General features: G+C 41.8%; 1 protein-coding gene across 1 annotated transcript in view; it reads left to right on the top strand.

Moving 5' to 3' along the window:
* Positions 1-2,846: 2,846 nt before the first annotated feature.
* LOC111224609 (receptor-type tyrosine-protein phosphatase zeta-like) overlaps positions 2,847-16,721 on the top strand; it is a 72,566-nt gene continuing 58,691 nt past the window's right edge. Inside the window, exon 1 of the mRNA XM_022749160.1 lies at positions 2,847-2,910. Within this exon, the coding sequence (XP_022604881.1) occupies positions 2,847-2,910 (64 nt within the window). The remainder of the gene's footprint in view (positions 2,911-16,721) is intronic.

Below are 16,721 nucleotides of genomic sequence, written 5' to 3'. Positions count from 1 at the left end.
AACTAAGTTGCGCCATGGCAGGCATCAACCATTGATGGCATCTCGTGCGCACACACACACACACACACACACACACACACAACACCACACACACACACACACACACACACACACACACATCGACCGTATTTGTCAGCCCAGAGGTGTCCAGGATATTGACCTCCAGTTGCCACCGCTGGAAGTCAATATAACTGTCAACCGGCAAACAGCATCCACTGTCATGGCAACAGGGGTTCTGACACACACACATGCACATAAACAAAACGTGAGGTGGATATAGTGATTAAAAAAAAAACTTTGTTGTAATACTACTGATGACTTCTTCAGTTGAGCTTTTAGAGAAAGAAAATGTTCAGGATGTCTCCAAGCTACTTAATTACTCTACATCTTATGGTAACAAGGTTCATATTAAGTGGTCTATATAGATTTTTTTCATGTTTGGATATTCTTGTGTGCCCCCCTTGTTTTTTGCTCTGTGAGCGGTGTTGTCTGAAGATGGTCAGGTTGGTTGATTTCCCTTATTTTAGGTGTTCATGGTCCCCAGATGAGTAACCCCACCTATAACATAATATTGGTAATTATAGTGGTAGTTTTTAGGTCATTAAGACTTTTTGTTTCGTCAAACTCAATTCACAAACACCTTGTTAAATCAATATGTCGTAGAGTCGATTAAATGAATTGTCACGTCCCCTTCGAACAACCAGTGGAACAGTAAACATGAAGCTATGTTGTGCATCTTTTCCCAGAGCTTCATTCAAGTCTGATCAGTGAGATATTCTGTGTGATAGACAGAGCAGGGCCTGGTACGTTACAGTGGTTGACCTAAATGAACTCCAGCTGAGTTGTTGACTTTGTCCCACTCTCGGTGGTATGAATGCACAGTCAGAGAGGAAAGAGAGAGCAAACACATAATCCATAATCCATAGCTGCCAGTGTGCAGTGAAAACAGAATCAGCTTTCCACAGTTACAGGATGTGAAAAAGCTTGGGATATTTCGCAGGAGGCGAATCACACGGCTCGTGTCTGTACACCTGTCACAGCGCACAGCTGCTCTGTGTGTTTTGTTGAGATGATGTTGCTTTACTTTTTCTTCTTTTTACACTCACGTTGTGTCATTTGGCTTCAGGTCAAAGAACGCTTTGTGTGCATGAAAGTGCGTTTGTGTCCTAGTGTGTGTGTGTGTGTGTGTGTGTGTGTGTGTGTGTGTTATATAATACTCCATAAGAGAGCACTTTTTTCCAAGTAGTTTTTATGTTCTATTCTTTCTATTTTTGTCTGTAATTACACAGACTAATGTTAAAATCAACATGTTGCTATTCCACAAGCCACACACACACACACACACACACACACACACACACACACACACACACACACACACACACACAAGCTTATGTCCTGGAAGCACGGAGGCAGAGAGGATATTGTAACAAGCATCCGAAAAAATGTTGGTCCAACAAGTGAGACAAGGCTCCCGCCTGAATTAAAGAGGATTATCTCTCTTAATTTATGCTAATTAATGCACACAGAGTAACGAGAGCAGCATGTTATTGTGTGAATGAAGCCTGTCTCACACACTCCCGCTCTCACAAACATTTACGAGCTTCCACGGCTGTGTGTTATTCCACCATTGAAGCCTGTTGCTTGTGGAACTACACTCATTCTTTTTCACAACACACACACACACACACTAACTGAGTATTATGCCATTGTGTACTTCATGGGAATCTTGTAGTCCAACCATCACACACACACACACACACACACACACACACACACACACACACACACACACACACACACACACACACAGATTCTGCTGTGGGACCGTCCTGGCTTGGTTGGATCTACATTCTTGCTCCATTATGTGATTCTTCCTCTGCTCAGCAGACCAAAGAGGTTTCTTCCTGATTCTCCTTCAAGTAACTCAAATGAAACCTCTCATGAAAAAGCATCAAGATATAACAAGATATAGACCTGTTGACTGTCTGGTACCCAGCAGTAAGATTAGAGATGTTATTGTACCTGTTGTTTACTTCCTATGATGTCACCGCTGCTGTTTACCAGTAAGGACCTTATTTGTTATCCTTATTTCCTATCAAGCACTTGTCTTTTTATAATAATCAGGTGGGATTGTGCAAATACGATAAAACACAGCCCATCATTCCCTCTATAAATACTGTCACATGATCATCACCATAGGAATAACATTTAAGGTAACTCAGCCTAGAGCACCTAATGGTGAATATTCAGTGACAAATCTACCAGACGCTGCTGCATGGTAAAGAATTATCATTACAGGGACACTGTTGGAGATGAGGTGGTGAAACGCACATAGATACGCTATTGTTTGTAATATCAGGACAAGTTCATAGTAAACAGTGTTTTTTTACGGCAGATATTATAAAGATACCACAGGAATATCATATGAATCCCACACTGCTGCCCTGCTAGATAACAGCCACTCCATCACAGCCGCCCGCTGCAGACGCACAGTGTCCCTGGAGTAATATCATAAGAATATTACAGGAGTGATTTCCATTAAGGGCACTGGGAGGCGCGCGCGCCCAATCCGCCTCTTATTGCTATACGCGCGAGTGCGCGTCCCTAATCATCCAACCAGCCCGCGAGACTGCACTCCTCAAACCAAACCCAGCCGAACCAAGCTGAGCTGAGCCGAGCTGAGCCGAGCCAAACCAGTCCGAGCATTCAGCCCCTGCCGCCCCGCACAGAGGCAGCGGAGGAGGAACGATGACCTGGTAGCGCATCTTTACGCACCCGACCCGCCGTCCGTCCCTCAGAAACCCTCATTCTGTCTCTTTACGTTTAATTCTCACGCCGACACTATGGAGACGGCAGTTCCCAGGACCGATCTGATCATTCCCCAGCTGCTGCTATTCAGCCAAATAGGTAAGAAACTGAGAAAGAAAAAAAAATTCCCGATTGAATTGACTGTGGTGGCTGACATGTGATGCTGTGGACGTTTTGAACGCTGTCAAAGATTGAGCGGTGCGTCTGTGTTATCCCCTCGGAGATTCCGCACACTCCAGAATCTGCAGTCGGCGCCAATGAAAGGTGAATTTCACACGTAAAGATGACATTTGTTCAGACACGCATTGCCGACGTGGAAATTTGCTCCTACAATATGTTCCACGGCTGAATGTTCCCGTCCACTCAGATTTTGTTTGAAGTGAATCCTCTGCAGTGCACGCGGGGGTTTCTCTAACCATGATCTGAACATGCTGAACCATTTTTCCAAACACAAGTTGGAGTCTGAATGAGATGCAGTGTTGTGTGTGCAGTGTGACGATGCTCTGTTGTGTTCTGTGCTCCCACATCCTCTGTTGAACTTACTTGATGAAGGCGTTTATTCATGTGTTGCTGGCGTTTCCTTCAAAATCTCAGCTGGAGTTCCTGCAACAAAATCGCTCTAATTGTCCCTTTAATACATATGTTCTATACTATTCCTGTACTATACATGTAAGTTGAAAGGAATGTATGTGTTTAGTTTGGATGCTGAATATCCATTTTAAATTTACCATAGCTCTTCTTAAAGAAAAAGCTTTGGGAAATTTAAGTCCAGAAAGTTTTAGGCATGTGGCTCTAAAACTTCTCAGGAATCACCTGGTTGATTTGTTTTATACAATATATATAGGCTGCTGAAGTGTCAGCACAGCAGATGTCAAATCTCAGATCCTCCCACAGACATCCAAGAGTAGAGCTTGGTTCTAATTTGAGTAACTGGGTCGCAGATGGGGAAGTAAAATAAAAAAAAAAACAAACAAACATAATTCCTTTACATACTGTTTGTGTACTAATTCCCAAAAAGAAAAAAAACCAGCAACACACACATTGTCCTCCAGTCAGTAACAAGATGAATCATCACTTCAGGTTTCATCAAAACCAGACTAGTGGAGCAGTCTGAGATTTCCACCTGTTACTATCACCTCCTCATCAGATCAATCAGTGCAAGCTTTTAACATAATGTCATGCATGCCTTTACATAGTGAGTCCTCCAGAGAGCGCTGATGAGTCCCACTCGGTATACTATAAAAATGTTTGTTATATTTTTATGTTAAGAATATTAGCTGATGTATTGGCACCAGATTTTAAATCCTCGAATATTGATATTGGCCTCAAAAGTAGAAAAAAAAGAGCTTAATTCAAACTAAAAAGCGAGCCATATTTACAGTGTCATCAGCTAATCTATGTGAAGTTTTCTCCAGATTCAAGGACAAAGCCTTTTTCACCAAAGTTGAAAATTAAAATCAGAAATCTGTTGAGGACTTTGAACTCTCTGAAGGAGAGTCGTCTGCTTTCAGCCATCTTCAGTCCGGCTTTGGTTGACGTTTTGTTTTGACCTTTGAGAAATCAAATCGCACGCTAAAATGTCCAGCATTGATTCTTAACGAGGTTATCTTATTGTTCAATCAGAGAGCAGGAGATGAGTCTCAGGACATGACGTTCAGGAAGCGTCAGCGATCAGAGGTTTCTAAATGTTTTCGTGTCCTGAACACAAACCTGCATGTCCCCATTTGATGAGATTTTGTGTGATCAGATTAACTCAGATGACTCTGTGAGACTTTTTTTTTTTTTTTTTTAATATTCTTTGACTTGGTACAGAAATAGACAAATGGTGATAGATTTGTTGAGTGAGCTTTGTTAATGTCTTAAACTTTCTGTGGCTCCTCATCGCAGGTCTTGTTTTATAAAGTAAGTAACATTTCCCATAAACACAGCTGGCTTTGGCTTCATCTACTGTCACCAGAGCAAAAAAACTGTTCCCTGTTATGCTGGATCCTAAATTCGGCTCAACTAGCCTGAGATCATTTTCTGGTGGAATCTTTTAAGCGATCAGTGTCTGTTTTCCTGAGGCCTGTTGCACAAAACACCTTGAGATTTCTACTTAAGTATAACAATTTCTCCTTAGCTGAGGGAGTTACTTAAGGATGTTGCACAGAATCTCTTAAAAGGTTTTTTTAATTAAGGAAAAAAAAGTTAAGGCTTTTGCAGCGGTGAAATAGATTTTAAATTCCACTGTTTCCATGGAGACTGTTGTTTTGCTTCCATTAGCACCTCTGAGCGATCACTGAGTGGAGTGATCTAACGCCAGACGTTCAGACCAATCATAAACTGACTGCCGGTCAAATCTGTGATTCCTGCGTTCCTCATTGTTCATGGCGTCCATTTGTGTTCTCCCACTCTTCCTGGGTTGTGTTCATTTTCTTCATCTATCACCATAAACTCAGCCCATGTTGCAGTCAAGATAGAGTCAGAGGTACCTTTAGTTTTTTTTTCCTTTACCTTTATATGAACAACGGTTGGCTCTGCTGTGAAGCTGCAGCCGTCGAGTTAGTTTTAGAGGATGTCGATTAACTTTGGCTGCATTGTTACAACTCATGCAAGTTGGTTATTTTCCTTTCAGATGTTTGTGTCAAAGATTCTGGGTTTTTGTTGTTGTTGTTGTTGTTTACATACACAGAGAGAGAAAGATTGTTTCCTTCAGGGAAGAGAACAAGAGCATCCTCCAACCATCTGTCCTGCAATATGCCTGGACGCCACTCAATATCACACACCAGCACATTCTCTTACTTGGCCCTTTTCAGTCATGTCTCCTCCATGCGAACACGCGCATACAAATCTCTGTGGTGATTGGAGTGCACTCATTGTGACTTTGTTCTGCCAGTGAACACAATCTTCGAGCTGGAGTCCTTCTCTGTACCATATGCTTTTTCAACAGCATGGCTCCCTCTGTACATTATACATCATGCATCTGACTTCTCAGGGGCTGCTCACCTGCTGCTTGCCATTCCATATGTGCCGTTGGGGGGGGGGGGGGGGGGGGGGGGGGGGCTTGAGCTTGTGTTCCTCTTTTGATGCATCCAGTATTTTGACAGTGGATACATGTAGACTCACAGCCGTCAGAAGTGTTGGAAAATCCCCGTAAGAGATCGAAAATGAATGAGATTCAGCTCAGCATGACGGTTGTATCTGTGTGCATCTCTTCTTCTCTGGTGTTCGTAACACTTGACTCCAGACCCCAGACTTCAATTTGTTCTATTCAGCTCTCCAAACAGGAAATTGCTTCTGATGCTTTCTGACAATAATTGCTTGTATTTGTTGGTTTGTTTCCTGTTGTTAGCGGTGATACATGTACTCTCTTATCAGTCCGCATCTGATGACTCCCTGTTATGTTTTCAGGGGGTTTTGTTGCAAGGATGTTTTACAACCAGTGCTCACAAGGCTTTTGTCTCAGTGTCTTAAATGGCAAGTAGTCTCGCTACAGTCTGTAGCACTATTTAGATGTTTTATTAGTGAGTTGTTTAGCCACAGTGATTGAATTGGAAAAGGTAGCAAATGCACTGTGGAATTAATAGATTGGAGGTGTATGGTGATTGGTTAGCTGGAGCGACACAGCCTGCATGCCATTGATCATTCAGCAGCTCAGTGGGATCTATACTGGAGTATACAGGCACCATTCACTGTGTTTGTATGTGTGTTTACTATACATGGATGTGCTAGTTCCAACACTCTCACCACTACTTATCTTATTTAAATTCCTCTAATGATAAATAAAAATCTCAGCATCAAATAAGTAGCACACCCTAACACATCTCCTCAAGAAAAATCTGGCCAACATACGACCGTACCCAATGTGTAATAGCTAATGTGTTATGTTTAATGTGAGTTCAGTGATCGCATGTTTTCCTTGTGAGATACCATCTGGCCGCCCAGTGCACTCGCAGCATTTGAACCAGAGGGGTTTCATCCGGTGGCATAATAGGATGCCTGATGGTGTAATAGTAATTGCCTACAAAATACTGGCACACACACATTCTGGCACACACAGCATACTGAGTGTGTAAATCCATAAATAATATAAATAGAGCAGCGATGACAGACAGTGAAATACATAGTAAATACAGTAGGGATGAAAGTGTCTTGAGTTACAGAAAAATTATGCTTTTAAATGTATCAGCAAATTTACATACGATTAAACCTGCTACAGAAACAAAAAGCTGCCGACAATATATTACTTGTTAATTGGTGGCTTCACTTTCATTAGTGAATATAACAAGCCTCTACCATTGACTGTAAATAAAGATGGACGTGGCCTCCATGACGTCGCCCACAGGTTTCTAAAGAGCGGTTTTGAAGCTCAGAGTGAGCTGCTCATCTTGGCAGTGCCTGACTCCCAGCTAATCCGAAAATGGGAAAAGAGATGGAGGCGTGCGGGGAGCCAAGACTTGCGCATGTCAGTTTAATAACTGTGGCAAGCATCAATAGCACAGCTGGGCGTCTTGCTCGAAGGCTAACCCAAAGTTAATTCATTTGCTGGCTAATTAGCTAGTTAACGAGCTAAGCTAACAAGCCAGGTATGACGAGTACAGACACTGATACCTGCTATTTAGCGTTAACATATGAATAAAATTATACTAAAATTTCAATCACCTCACAAAACAGGAGCACATGTTCTGTTCATCGATTAACCTACAACAAGTCAAATTATCTGTCTGATATTTACATCAAAAATCCTCCAAAGGACACCAACACCACAAACACGGCCGAGAGCTCACGTTCACTGACTGAATTAGCTGAGGTGATGCCGAGCAGACAGCTAGCGGTTAGCCACCTATGATAGCCCCCACCTGTTACTTAAAGTGACCACGCCCTCAATTATGCATAACCTTAAGCCGTAATAAAATGTAGACAGGTGAGTTATATAAAAATTCACCCCAGTACAGTTCTCACGGAGGAGGAAATTAGCTGTAGAGACCAAGAGTGTTTTTTGTACCAGGCTGTAAACATGTTTATGTCTGCTGTAAATTTGGACATTTTAACATGAGAGTCTGTGGGGACTGACTCGCTTTTAGAGCCAGACTCTAGTGTTCATTCGAGGAACTGCAGTTTTTTGTCATTTCCGTATTGGCTTCAGTTTTCAGCCCTGGAGGTTGCTGCTTGGTCTCTACACTGCAGTCACGTTAGCATTCTATCTGAATTTGGAACACATCTCACAAGAAACTTAAACTAGGGACACAAACATCCGACTTCTTATCTACCGAAAAATGTTCCAATAATAAACTCAGGGTATCTGCAGTTTTTTTTTAATTTTTTTTATTTTTTAACCAAATTTAAAATCTGAACAGCTTGAAGCTCACTGTGTGCAACTCAGTGGGATGAATAAGACAGTTATTATACTCCAGGATCTTGTAGTAAGGGACCACAGGGACTGAAGAAATTGAACTTGATATAGGAAACAGTGAATTTTATAATGACATTGACAAAGAAACTATATCAAATGTCGATTGGCCTCATTGAGTAACAGGACCTATATGATCTGATGCATCCCTTACTTTAACAATGTTTTAATGGATTAAATACCACAGTTAATTTGGATCTTGCTGACTATCACTGTAAAGCTGCATAACAACTTTTTAGCAAAATTGGCAAATCATCTTGAAATCCTCTGGTGTGACACACTAAGAGACTGGTCTGTTAACTCAGGGACTCTGGCACCAACATCATATATCAGTGTCGAAGCCAAAGTGTTCACTCATATTCTGTGAAGCACCACTGTTCATCTCAGTCTCTCTATTCTCTACTCCTCTCTTTTGTGACTGTATATAGTACATGAGATATAATTGTGTGTCTCCTTCCTTCTAGCTTTAACTCCATGCTTAAGATGAGATTATGTGTGCACTAACACACACACACACACACACACACACACACACACACACACACACACACACACTCTCACACACACTCACACACACTCGCGTGATGGAGTCAAGCTCTGTAAACCAGCCAAATAAAAATCTTCACTGAGGGAAATAAATCTTGTTAGCAAGATTTTCCAAAGCCTTCTTAACTGTCTGGTTTTAGCGGAAAAAATATAATCAGATTTCTTTTTTTGGCACTCAAATTTGTGAGATGATGATGTTGTAGTAAAAAGTCTCAGTCTAAAATGTCCTAATGCAACTTGTTAAATCATCAGAATGAGGCTATTCTTTTTAATTTTGTAGAATTTGCGGCTTTTATCTAAACCAAACTTGAATGTATTCTGAGTATACTGATAGAAGTGGGTTGCACTGTTATCATCGCCACAGTGTTGGCAATGCTAAAAACCACAGATGTTACATTGAATAATTGATTTGCTGCTTTCTACTGTGGTATTTTGTCTTCCTTCCCTCTGTCTCGCCCTCTCTCTCTCTGCTGCGTTTTCATCTGGCCTCTCCATCTAAAGCATTTTATTCATAAGTGCTCTTATTCTTTTAATCCACTTAGCTGTAGTCTGCTCTCAGTGTGGCAGCGTACGGTCACAGTTATTTTAGAGCCGGTCTGTGCCACAAGGACAGCTGGATCTCTTTGATGCTGAGCCGCCCGGACAGGAAACTCCGCTCAGCGAAACACTTATGTCACTCAAAAGTTTGTTCAGTAGTTACTGCGGCTGCTCTCCTTAGCAGGGATTGGTAGACGTACAAAGTCTCAAAGGTAAAAGTGGAATACTATAATGGGAAGGCGGAACTCCACAGAGCAGATTCAAATATAAGCCTAATACTGGTAACAAACAATAATTGTTTGCACAGATAAATTGTGTCTAAAGGTTCCAGGTTTTGGTTTTTCCTTCTCCCTTCTTCCTTCCTTTCACTTCTTCACTTTATCCCGTCTGACTCTGAAAAGTTTACAGCCTGCTTTGGTGTAGAACAGCAACATTAGTCAGCTTTCCAATAGGGCTGAACAATTAATTGAAAGAAGATGGCACTCCTCTGCCACACAGTTGAAAAAAATGAAATATCTCGGTGTTTGGCTTGACTCTGAAATGTCATGTAAATCCCATATTAATCAGGTCCTACATAAAGTCAACTATGGCATCAACATTTTACATCGTTCAAGAAACTGTTTTACACTCGCTGTCCATAAAAAAAACTTGCCTCGCGGCTCATTCTTCCATTCTTTGATTACTGTGATGTTATTTATCAGAATGCTTCACTTAACACAGCATACATTAGACTCTGCAGATTTGTCCTTGGATGTCCATTTACTACCCATCACTGCTCAATGTATGCTGCATTAAACTGGCCATCTCCAAATATAAGAAGACATATACACTGGCTTCAACTCACATTTCAACTATCCATCGTACTTATAACAATATCTTGTTCCCCTCACATCACAATACCAAACTGGACACTCTGATCAGCTCTATTTCTCTGTCCCTCATTGCAATAAAACTTTTGGTAAAAGAGCTTTTAAGTTTAAATCCCCAACTGATGAGAATAATCTGCTTGTTTACATCTGCTCCATATCATCATTTGGTATGTTTAAGCAAGCCCTCTCTTCCTACTTTATGATACACCTGTCACTTTTTATTCCATCTGTGTCTACTTGTAAATTACTTGTAAATCATCATATCGTTCAGCTCTAGTTTCCAATGGTGACCTAGGGTCAGGTGGCAGAAATAGAAACTTCTCAAACGTCTCTTGCAGCATCATCCAGTTCTTCACTGTTGAATCACTAAATCAACACATTTTGTTAGAGCTTCTGAGTTATGAGGAGGAGAGTAAGTGGTGTAATTAGCTATGATGTGGAATTACTGAGTGTTCGGAGCAACATGAACATGAGGCTCAGTAATAGAGAAGTGTATCATGCAGCTAATGATGGTTTGATAATTTCCTATTATGACTTCTACATTGGAATCCATTGTAACACAGCACACTGCTCTGAATCCAGGCAAACTACAGATAGAGTCCTCCGCAAAGGAGCAAGCTAAAAACTTTCCAGAGCCACTTTTCAAGGTTAAACAGGAAGTTAGCATTTGAGGCTAATAAGATACAGTAGACTTTCAGTGAAGTATTTCTTTTTGTTTTGCCCTCCTTTTTCCCCTTTATTTTAAAACAACATAGCAGAACATATCAGAAGAGCAACATTCACACAGGGTCATTTTAAATACAAACCTTTCTTAAAGAGCTGTCCTGAAGAAATGTATTGAGGGAGGACCACTCTTTTACAAATTCATCTACGGTTCCATTAAATACACTGGAGGTGCGTTCAGTATTCAGTAAGATTCCAAACTGTAGGGAGCAAAAGGTGCTCAGTTCGAAGGGAACTGTGAACTGAGCAGGGAAGAACTGAACAACCGTTCATCAGTTCGCCGGAAGTTGACAAGAAGATTACCCATCAGTCATTGCGCCTCGCAGGTGCGCCAAAAACGACGATGGACAACAGCTTGTAAATCAATCAAATCACATTTATTCACAAGTTACATACATTTAATTAATAATTGAATGAGTTTTTGTAATGGTGTCAGTTTTTGTTTCAATATATATTCAATATTTCATTTCAGTAGTGTTAAATGTCCACAGTAGCAGCAACATGTCTCTGAGGTGTTTACGTTACCAGGGTGACGCATGAAGGAAGGAGGATGTCCAATGAATGAGAATGAAGGAATTTTGTCGAGGGAAGTTCCCTTAACTGATATTCCCTGAGCAGGGAGCAGGGAGTACTGTTTATGTACACTGTGGATCGGAACGCAACCAACCATCTTTCAGAAAATGTGTGTTACCGCTGTTCTGAATGGCCACAGGGAGAGGGACGAGATGTGATAATCACTATCAGTTTTAGAACAGACATTTTTGGATGCAGCATCCTCAGTTTTGGTGCCGCAGAGATGGAGGTTCAGATGCTGTTCGACCATCTGATAAGCACCTCAGTTGGAGCGTGGTTGATGTTTAGCTTTCCCTGGAATAACGACCACTATGCCAATGAGAGGTAATCGTGACCTTTCAGTACTTCCTGCCTGAGGAGTCAGGTATTAATAGTAGAAAATAATGGTTTGTCTCTGACATCTTTCCTCTGTCAGTCTCTAAAAATGTAGTGAATATAATTAGAAAGGGAAGGAAGGAGGATGGTTGGTTCCACGGAGGAACGACTAGAGAAAGGATTTAGGAAGTAAAAGAGGATAACGCGTGAGGTAGAAAAGGAGCATGGCACGATCGCAGAGAACAAAAGGTGAAAAGGAGAGGAAGAGTGAAACCAAGTCACTGAAACCACAAAATGCCAATGCTCTCTCGGCGGTCTCTCCAGTTGAGGAGGTCTGTCTGAAGTTACAGCGGCTGACAATGGCCGTCTGTCTCTGTCCGTGCCCACATACAAAAGCCGCTGTTGTGTTTTTAAAAGGCTGGCACCAAGGACTGAGGCTACCGGAGAGGGAGAGAGACCTACTACCACTCGGCCCGCCAGCTGATCGGCATGTGAGACTTTTACATGTACCAACATGAACACACACGTACAAACACACACTTCGGCTTTCAGGGCAGTTCCTCACAAGATATATGTTTAAAGTTGGAGAAGTGTTAAAGTGATAATCCGACTATTGACCTTAATCTAAGTAAGAACTGGACACATCTGGTTAAATGAGCAGCTTATTTCATTCATATTCATGTTTCCATCCTATGGAGCAGAGCTTGATTAATGAGTGAAGATGTTCCCTCCGCACTGCTTCACGACCGTGGGGTTTCTCTGTTGTATAGTATTGTTCTTTCTGTCACGGTGCTCCTGTTGTTCACCCGTGTGGCTGTTGTCTTGCAAATTTTGCAGACACTGATTCAAAGCCTTTGTTTAACATCTATAGACCTACATCAGAGGCTCAGCCCGGTGCACTGCTCCTGTGAGCTTGCCTTGTTCTGTTGCGTGATGTTGCAAATGCCGTGCGTTTGATTATTACATGTCTGTTGTAGAACATCAGTGATGAAACACTGCATAATATTTAATTCACTAAGACCTAAGTCTCCCTCTCAAACCTCAGCACTGTTTGAAAACAACCTCCTAAAACCTGAGGGTTTTCTGAGAAACTTGACATTCACTAAAACCTTTATCTCTCAGACTCTGAAGCAGATAGAAACGTGGTAAAAAACCATCTGAATCCTCAAACCTTTGACCTTTATTTTTAATCATTGGCTTTGCCTTGTTAAGAAAAACAAGCACATTTATCAACATTCTCAGCCCAGTTGTGGGATTAATAAAGTTAATCTAATCTAATCTAAAGTTCAACATTTTTAACGTTTATTGAATTTTTTTATTATTGTTGATGAACATTTGGGTAAAAGCCAAATGTTGAAGACGTATTTCATGTTTCTGTCTCCTTCAGAGGCTGAGAAATAAAGGTTTGAGTGACAGCGTTGCATCAGGTGAAACAGCCGTACCCTGCTTCAGTATTGCTCCCCTCGTGCAGGTCGTCAGCCATTGAACGAGCCGCGACTTTTTTGCAAAACTTTTTTGCACCGAAAAAACAAACGAAATACATTCCCCATGATTCACCTTACTGACACGAATTTCATCGATCACATGTCTCAAAACGATGAAATCGAATACTAAGCGCGTACGTCTAATCACTTTAATGTTTTTCTGGTGTTGTATAGGATACAGTGATGCTTAGAGCTGCACCAATTAGTTGATATAGTGAACTAATGACTGATCTTTTTTAAAGGAAAACCGCCAAACATGGTTCCAGCTCCTCAAGAGCCAGTTTATTCTCAAGCAAGCCATCACGTCTTGCTCGTTTCCAATTAGCGTCCGCACTGACACCAGTGATGATATATTTGCAGTATCCTCTGAGTCGGGATGCCCTTTCTGTTGTAACTCCAATTTATGACTTAATTTGAATTGACAACGTGACATTAAACCAAGTCAGAGAGCCAGTCAGACAGAAAACAGGAGCATTTGTTGAAGTTCGTCAAGTTTAGATTTTGTTCTTTGTATGTGAAAAGCCACTGTGAAAAAGAGTATGAATGAAAGTAAGAGAGGGACACGCAGAGTGAATACAAGAAGTGCTGTCAAATATGGCTTCGATTGCACAGATGATCAAAGAGAGAAACATAGACAGAAAACTGAGTATCTCCTTTTTTTTCTTTTTTTTTTTTATGACATTTTGCTGCAGTGTTTTCATCTCATGAGCTGCAGGTAGGTTTGTTCACTCAGGCGATGAAGTTAAGTGGAAACCAAAACCAGTAGGTGTGATGGAAGTTAATGGGGGCTTTGTGGAATTCAGAGAGGAGCGGAGTGGAAGTGAAGTCGATCCAGCGCGGGACGATCTTTCTTTTCCCAGTGAGAAAGTTCGTCAGGGGGCTGCAACTGTGACTAATTGGTGGGTTGCAAGTTGATTAACCCACACCCCCACCGGCCCACCACACCCCCCCTTAGTCACACACATTTCAATAGAAATCCTTGGGTGGGCACTTGGAGTAGTCTCCCCTCCAAGATGACCATGTACATACAGCACACACACTAAAACAACACTCTGATGCATTTACAAATACACATGTGGAAGGGTTATGCTTGCAGATGTATGAGTGCAAATGTGTATGAATACCTGTCTCTTTGTGTCATTATCCCTTTGTGTGTGTGTGTGTGTGTGTGTGTGTGTGAGTGTGAGTCTGCCGCCTGCCAGACAAGTGAGGAATTGGGGGCGTGACCCCGCAATGAAAGATAGAGAAGCGAGGGGATGGTTTTGTATCCATGGCGATAGAGAGAGTCGGAGCAGGAAGCCGACAGGAAGTCAGGGTGTTCCACACGCCATCGGGGGCTCTTCCGTTGTCATGACGCTGTGAACTGTTGTCATGGAAACTCCGCTGATTGAGTCTGAATGCTGATGTAAAACATGTTGACTGGAGAGTTTATCATCCTCCGCCTCAACACAACTTTTTAAGGTTGTTCCTGTAAACCGTCTCTAGATCTCCTCCACTCTCTCTGCTGCTCGTTGTCAGGACAGAAAATCCTGAAGTGAAATCATTTCTTTCAGGCTTTAATGAAGCCAGATGTGTTTCCTTTTTTTTTTTTCCTTCTCTGTGTACTTTTACGTTTTTCTTCTCCCACAGATTAAAACAGCAGCCTCGGCTCTCCTCATAAACAAGTGATCAACGCTTTCAGATAGCAGAAAATATTACAGAAGCTGCTGTATTAGTTTGCAGCTGTGCTTCACTGAACTGCTACAGGATTACTAATCACATACAGTACACGTGCGCACACACACACACTGTAGAGTATTTTCTCAATTTGTACCGAGCAGATGGAAATGGTGCATCTCACTGCTCTAACTGTGCAGGCCTATTAGTGACACATGCACACACACACACACACACACATACACACACACTCAGCTCCCTTGCAGCTGAGGTGGACATGTGCAATCATACATGCTCGGTGGATAAACTAGAAGTTGCTGCTTGCTTGCACAGAACTCACACGACAACCAATGGGGAGTGAGAAATTGGGTTGTAACATTAAATACACTCGCACATAAACACACACATACACAATTGTGTGTCAACTGGCAGTCCCCTGCGTTCATTTGTCACCCCTCATTTGTCAGACACATTGGTCTGTGTATGTCCATGTCTGAATCACTGTGTGTATGTGTGTGTGTGTTTAAGCGTGTCTCTGTGTCGACGTGCGTATTTTATTCATAGCTTTTAGATAAGATACGTCCTGCCTGGTTCTTAGCTCGGAGCAAAGATTTGAGGTCAGTCCCCTGCAGGGCCTCCACCACTCACAGCTGATCAGAAATATCTCAGCTCCAGGGTAAACGGTGGAGGAAACGCGCTCCACCCTGCCCTTAACACCCAGCTTCAAACCAGAGCTCGGGGGGATCCGGGTGTAATTGGGCCGCTCAGAAAAAGGAAGAAACTCGAGGTGTAACAGCATTTGAACCAAATGAAAAGGACAATAGACGGGAGCTCTCCTGCATCTCTCTTGAACAAGTACAGTGCAAGTATGAACCACTGAAATATCAGCTGACCTTTCAATTATACTCACTTTCATAGTGATCAAGGTTATGTCATGTCTGACATTACTGAGTGTTCAGTAGGACATTATAGATAATGGTTTTTATCATTGAATCATGCTTTTCCTAGTTATACATGATATAAATGGATTAAAATGATAAATCAAATTAAAGTTAAATTTAGTTTGTTAAATTGGCAGATTTATCGTAATGAAAGTAAATAGTTGCAGCCTTATGCTTTTTAAAACTTAGTATAGCTGCATTATTGCCAATGTAGCCTAGAATAGGCAGATGTAGATGTTTTACAGCTGAATAGCTGTCGGCTGCTTGTGTTGCGTGTGTGTGGCGGCTGCGTCTCTGAACTGCTGTTTTTTCAACATAGAGTTTTTAGGCTACTTGAATGTTGGATTTCTTTTCATTATAAATGAATGTCTGATTTTTTTTTTTTTGATAGAAACATACAGCTGCTAAAATGGTTAAAAAATACAATTTATATTTTTTCATGTCAGTGTCATCTTCAGATTCAGCCTAGACATTGATACTATAGTGAGAGTTTTTTCGCTGGGAGTCGTACGAGCGAAAAATAGGCGAGGCGTCGGATCTGTAGCTCACGCAGCCACGGGGCGGTCAGCGCGTCCGACTCGAACCCATTAACATGGGCGCCAAAATGAAAACCAAGACGCTCCACAGCCGCCACGCAGCCAGTGTGTTCCTGACCTTAGACTAAGAAAGTCTCAATCCCAGCTTTCATTTTGTGTTTAAATAAAAGCTTCACCTCCAAAATGTAGTCGAAATGGAGGCGAGACGACCGTGTTCTTGAACCCTGAGCAGCTCTGCCTGCATCACTCGCTGACTCATGCCGTCAGTGAGGGTGTTGCTCATCCAAATTGCTGTTACTAAACACACAATGATCTGTCTGAAGTTCAGAGTGTGTTAGGAA

Source organism: Seriola dumerili, unplaced genomic scaffold, assembly GCF_002260705.1.
Source record: "Seriola dumerili isolate Sdu_G_001 unplaced genomic scaffold, Sdu_1.0 BDQW01000138.1, whole genome shotgun sequence".
NCBI lineage: Eukaryota > Metazoa > Chordata > Actinopteri > Carangiformes > Carangidae > Seriola > Seriola dumerili.
This window is presented reverse-complemented; position numbering and strand designations above follow the sequence as displayed.